At 55.4% G+C, this 6,000-nt stretch overlaps 1 protein-coding gene across 3 annotated transcripts in view; it reads right to left on the reverse strand.

Moving 5' to 3' along the window:
- Nucleotides 1-5,658, reverse strand: part of SSBP3 (single stranded DNA binding protein 3) — a 161,359-nt gene extending 155,701 nt beyond the window's left edge. For all 3 annotated transcript variants that reach the window (XM_045064572.1, XM_045064569.1, XM_045064567.1), the window contains exons 1-4: nt 5,472-5,658; nt 4,419-4,491; nt 4,123-4,184; nt 1,312-1,396 (exon numbers count right to left, since the gene is read on the reverse strand). In XM_045064572.1, coding sequence (XP_044920507.1) covers nt 1,312-1,396; nt 4,123-4,184; nt 4,419-4,491; nt 5,472-5,527 — 276 coding nt within the window. In that variant the 5' untranslated portion in view covers nt 5,528-5,658. The remainder of the gene's footprint in view (nt 1-1,311; nt 1,397-4,122; nt 4,185-4,418; nt 4,492-5,471) is intronic.
- Between the last annotated feature and the right edge of the window lie 342 nt (nt 5,659-6,000).

Genomic DNA, 6,000 nt, shown 5'->3' on the forward strand with positions numbered 1-6,000 from the left:
CAGCGGTCTTGTCCAAGGGCATTAACTTTTCAGTCATAATAAGAGTTCATCCCGTTGAGTAGTCTCAAAACCAGTGAGCCTCCTGCGGAGCGGCTAACTCTGTCTACTACAGGAGCAATTGTCACCAAAAAGACATTCATGGTAATGGCACTTGTGAAAATCAACCAGATGGGTTCACGTGTCCTAGGCCAGTTTCTGGTGTCCTAGGTGCGTCCCCCCTCTGCAAGCAGGGGGCACACATGGCCTGACCAAGTGGGTGGACCCTGACAACATTCAAGAAACCAACTTCCATACCCTAGAACTTGGAGACCATTCCTACCGACCTCATGAAAAAGTGCAAGACCAAATAAACCACCTCTTGTGTGCATGTGCGTGTGCACATGCACACTCTTTTACACACACACACACACACACACACACACATACCCATCTACAAGGCCACCGGGAGATGAAGCCTGGAAGGAGGCTGGGAAGAACTGCAGACACTTCCCCTTCCATCTCCCACCTCCTCCAGATCGTGTTTCATCTGATCATAAATTCTGACTCCAACCCATGTTTGGAGTTTAATTTTTTTCTGAGGGGGACTGCCATGGGAGATGGATATGCAGCGGACGTCGCTCTTATAAGCATTTCATAAATCTTAAGAAACTCACCCAGGTAGAGGATGAATGATAGGGTAGCAAGCGCTATGATGTGATGAAACTAACTATCTTCACAAGAACATTTTGGACACAAGATTATGGACCAGCCAAGGACTTCAAAGTACACATGGTCTCAGTGGGCACAACCTGAGCCCTCCAACAAACCACACACGCGCGCATACACACACTCGTACACACACACCTCAAAACATAATTTGAAAAGACTGCTCCCTGGGAAGTAAGGAAGGAGTCCATTTCACCAAACTCTCACTCAACCAGCCCTTCAGCTCTGAAACACAAGTTTCGTGTTTGTTTTTGTTTTGTGGCAGTGGCGACGGCAAATTTTTTAATTAAACCAACACCAAGGAGACTCAGTCCCTTCTCAGCTAGCTAACTGTCCGCTCTGAACATCAGCCTCTTACAGCTGAGCCCTAACACCACCATTTTATCCTCCAGATAGGTATCTATACTCTTTTGCATAATTACCACATTACGAAACACGGTTCCCCAAGTTAGAACGGGGCAAGGGCAGCAGGGAGGTGGGCAGAACAAAAAGGCTAGGAGAAAACAAAGACCACTGCCAAATGGCTGTGTATTTGCTTCTGGTACTAAAGAAGTTAGAGCTATCCAACCCTGTAATTATTGCCAGGATTAAAAATTTGTTACTCACGTAATCATGAAAGGCTTTTGCTTCACTCGAATGTTCACAAGTGTCTCGCCTTTCAGGAGCTGCACAGTAAAGGTCCCAGAATACGCTGCAAGTTGAAAAATAAAATAAGATCGGGTTACTAATTATCACTCGTGTACCAGCAACAAGTGCACACCGTATGGGGCTAACAGCACGGGGTCTCCCAAAGGCTCTAATCCCACATTTCCAGCCTTTAAACTCGGGCTTGAAAACACAATGGACCAACATCTTCTGGCAAGCCAGACTTTTGCCCTAAGAGTATTAGTTCTTGGCCATGAGGCACCTACTGTGCGCTAGATGCCTCCCGCCCGTGACCTTGCTTGTACTACGGTGGTGCTTTAAGGGAGGTGACTAACCCTACTTTATTCAAGAGGCAACTGAAGCTTGGATGGATTAGTACAACCCATTCATGGGGGTCCAGATAGGACAGGTAGGAATCTGGGTAAGAATCTGGGCCTCCTTCATCTGTGCTCCTTTCACCACCATCCCCCCAACCAAAATGGCTACATTTCACAAAAAGGTTAAACTGTCAAAGTCAGGACTATGATTCATAGGCGGAGCAATCTGGGTGACTAGCAATAAAGGAACTTCCTACAGGTTCTTAATCCCAGAGCCCAGAGCCCACACCCCCACCCCTCCCATCTCACCCTTCAGTCCCATCCAGGCCCTCCCCCAAGGAATTCTTATGCAAGAACCATCCCCCCCACACCCCTAAAGAATGCATATCAATTAGCCAAAGGAGAGGCAGTCGACAACCCAGTATCTTGTCCTTTCATGTTGAAATAGCCCTCCTCAGAGAGGCACCTGTCCACCAATCCAGCAAAGGGCAGTGGGGGTAGGGGGCAAGGGGCAGGGCTAGATATCTCTGCCTCATACGGGCCTCCAAGATTTGGTATAGTCACTCTAACACTTTGGATTACATGAGAACAGACCCACAAGTCATCTGTCAACCAGTAAAAGCTTACACAAACATGCGGTAGTCACTGGTATTAATACGGGGCCCTAGAAAGCCTCTTCAGGTCAGAAGCCCAAGGCCCAGGGCTGGGAACCACTCAAAGGAAATGGGCACCTGGGCATAAGTCTGACTCCCAATCTAGAGCTCCTGTCCCCAACAGCAACAACCGACTCAGCAGATCATCAAACAAGCCATCTCGCTCAAGGTGTCCAAATTCCGGGGCCTGATCAACTCCGAATCAGCGCCTAGGCTTCCTCCCACCTGGAGAGTCTTAGCTGTCATTTGCTCAGTGTCGAATGGCAGGGAAGCAACTTCTACCAAGACCACAGACAGAGCCGCTCAGAGCCACCACTGCTCAGGTCCAGCACAACAGACTCTCCCCGTTCCTGGGCCTGAGACAAGGCTGGAGAAGATTGGGGCAGGGGCTGGGGGGTGCCGCTTATGGACACAACAAGAAAATCAGACAGAACGAGAAAACAGGAGGCTCCTAGTAGCTGCAGATAGAGGCTCAAAAACATTCCTTTCTGTCCCCTGAAGTAGCACACATTGGATTAACAGCACACACTAAAGATTTCGAACACTACAAACTCCCTGGCCCCCTTCTCAGTAACTTTTACTCCTAAACCCGAGGTTCTGCAAAAATCCGTGATGGTCAGACGCACCCACCCCGCTCACATACTGCTCTCCCAAACCACCCCAGAAAACCTATCACCCACTCCTACAGGTAGAATCCTCAAGCCACAGCACCACAGTTCCAAGTTTGGCAGAAATAATTAAAAACGCATTTTCTCTGTGCAAGTTAGAACAGACACTTCATCCCCCCGCCGCCCCCCCTGCCCCCCAGTATTTCAAAGAGACTCGGAACAGTAACCTGAACTGGTGGTCAGGTAAAAACGCACAGCTAAGATCCCAAGACGTGGCACTCCAATCCTTCTGAACTCCACCAAAATATCAAAAGCCATTCTGCTTTCTTGTCCTTTTCAAAAGGACGCCAGAGACTCCACCAATCGGTCCCGGGGAAACAGCCAGGTCTCACAGCGACTCATTCCTGCTGACCCTCAGCCCCTGTTCTTACGCAAACCTACAAGGAGAGACCTGGACCGACAGAGGTCCCACCCCAGCAGGACCCAGATAAAGGAGGGAAAGGGTCACAAATAAGGGAAAGCCACCAACTACCAACTACCGACTATCAGCACTCTGTGAGGTCAACACCAACCAGTTAAGGTTCTTGGTAAAATGAAACTTTGTGGTTTTAGGGATGCTGGGGGTTGAGGGGAGGGCCCACAGAGGAGAGGAAAGTCCAGTCAGTCTGAATCAGTATCTTTAAAGGAAGTGGCAGCCCCTTCTTGCTTTTTTTCTCAGGGTGCCTGGGAAAGGACCCAGTAGAGCTGCTCTCTAAAGGTTTGGAGCTCACAGAAGAAAAAGGAAGGGACAGGCCAGCTGTAAAACAGACCTGGTATCCTCCCCACCCTACCCCACCCCCACTCCCTCTAATTAAAGCAGCATGTAGAATTGACAAAAATCCTTCAAGGTTTTTTCAAGACCCGGCCTGGTGCCCCGGAGAGAGATAGGAAAGTAAAGGAGTTTCTATATAAACACTAGGCATGATTTAGGAGCTTCTCAATAGGAGGGGAAAGAGAAGCAAAAACTTCAGGAACCAGCCTCTGCTGTCCTTTTCCTCCTTCACCAGCCCTAGTCTGAATGTCCAGAGGCGCCCTGGTCTGTGCCAAGCCCAAAAGCTAAGGCGTGGGCTTCTGCTCCAGGCTGCCTGTCTTTGTTCACCCAGACCCAGGTCTCAGAACAAAACAAACACACGCAAAACTATCACACAAACTTACCACCACCACGAGTGCAAAAACCCAGGCGGTTCTCCCAACGTGATGTTTTTTTCCCATCGAATCTGTAAAGCAGAGAGCAGAGACCGCTTAAGAGGAGCAGAGAGGAAGGGTGGGCTGGGGGCTTCCCGGAGCCAAAAGGCTGTGAAGACCAACTAACAATAAATGCCAAAAGGTGATAAAAATTCAAAATGGTGGCCACAGTGGCTGTTCCTGAAAACAAAGGCTCTAAGAATAGTGGGGAAGAGGGGGTGTCAAGAAATTGGATGATGGGGGTTGGTGGGGGGAGTTCCACTCACCTCCGACAAGAAGGTCTGTGCAGATTTCTGTGCTCCTACGTGCAGTAAATATTCGTAGACGTATAAAGCTAACCTGGAAAGTGGGCAAGGGGCACAGAAAAAGAGGGAAGGCGTCAGATCACACGGGGCGCTCGCTTCTGGACCTTGCCAGCCGGCTTCCAGCCCTATCTGCGCTGTCCCATTGTGGCCCCAACCAGAGGTGAGCAGCTAGCTCGGCCCTGTCTTGGGGCCGCGGGTGGAAGCAGTCAGGGGGTGGGTACCAGGGGACGCACTGCCTCGAGCCGTGAGAGCTAGAGAGCAGCCCCCCAAACTTGAACTTCCAACTGGCGTCGGGGCCAAATCCGCCTAGGTCTCTCAAACTCTGTAAGCCTCCCGACCCCAGAGCCTCCCTCCTTTTCCCGACCCACTCATTGCCACCCTCTCTCCAGCTCTGAGGGTCCGGGGAGACTCAGTCCTGGACTCCGGGGTGCTCAGCGCGCTCTGGAGAGGGCAGCAAAGCGCCACCCTCATCAGCTCCCCCCCAAGCAACTGTCCCCCAAGCCCAGGGCCAAGCCGGCGCCGCCGTCCCTGCCCAGCGCGGCGCCCCGGAGAGCGCGGGGCGGGAGGCGAGGCCGAGGGGCAAGCAAGGGAGAGCTCTCCCCGCCGAACAAAGCCCCCGGTACGCACTCCTCACGCCGCGGGCGGACAAAAGGAGCCTTCGGGGCTGCGGGAGCCACGCGCCCCCTGCCCGCGCCCGCGGGGCAAAGTGCGGCCGCCGCTGCGGGCGCCCAGGCTCGCGCTCGGGACCTCGCCCACCCCTCTCCGCGGGGCCCCCGCGCCCGGCACGCCCCGCGGCCACCAGGTGCCCCCTCCGCCGGCGGCGCCCCCCGACGCCCCGGCCTCCGCCGCCTCCCAACAATGGGCTCTCCCACGCCGCCCGCCGCGGCCTCGGGGAAGGGGCCAGGCAGGCGGCGCCGGGCCCGGGGCGCAGCAGCCCCCGCCCGCCCACCTGCCTCCCACCGCCCTCCCGCAGCCCGGCGACGGCGCGGCCGCCACTTGGAAAATAGGGCTTACTTTTCCCGAGCCTGCCCGTCCGAGGGCACCGCCGAGCCTTTGCCTTTGGCAAACATGGTTTGCGGAGAAGAGGGCACCGAGCCTCGCTGCCGCCGCCGCCGCCGCTACCGCTCCGGCTTGCTCCCGAGCTGCCCCCTCGCTCCCGGCCCCCTCCCCGGCCTCGCTCGCTCGCCCGCTCGCGCTCTCCTCGCCGCGCTCCCTTCCCTCCCCCCCCAGGCGCTGGCTCCGCGCTCTTTCCAGCTGTCAAAGCGTCAGCCCCGGCCGCGGCCCCATCGCCCTGGAACTCCTCCCGCGCCGGCTCGGCCTGGGGTGCCGCTGCCGCCGCCGCTCGCCCGCCGGCCCGGCCGCCCGCTGGCTCGCTCGTGCGCCCGCCCGCCCGGCTCCGCCTGCGCCGCCCTCTGCGCCTCCGGCACCGCTGCCGCCGCCGCTGCCGCTGGTCTACTTGGAGCTCAACCGAACGTGGCTACCCGGGCGAGGAAGCGAGGCGGGCGTCAACGTCCTGCGATTGATGGCGGCTTCGGCCAATCGG

This window comes from Mustela putorius, unplaced genomic scaffold, assembly GCF_011764305.1.
Source record: "Mustela putorius furo isolate JIRA1106 unplaced genomic scaffold, ASM1176430v1.1 tig00003853_pilon_pilon_pilon, whole genome shotgun sequence".
Classification (NCBI taxonomy): Eukaryota; Metazoa; Chordata; class Mammalia; order Carnivora; family Mustelidae; genus Mustela; species Mustela putorius.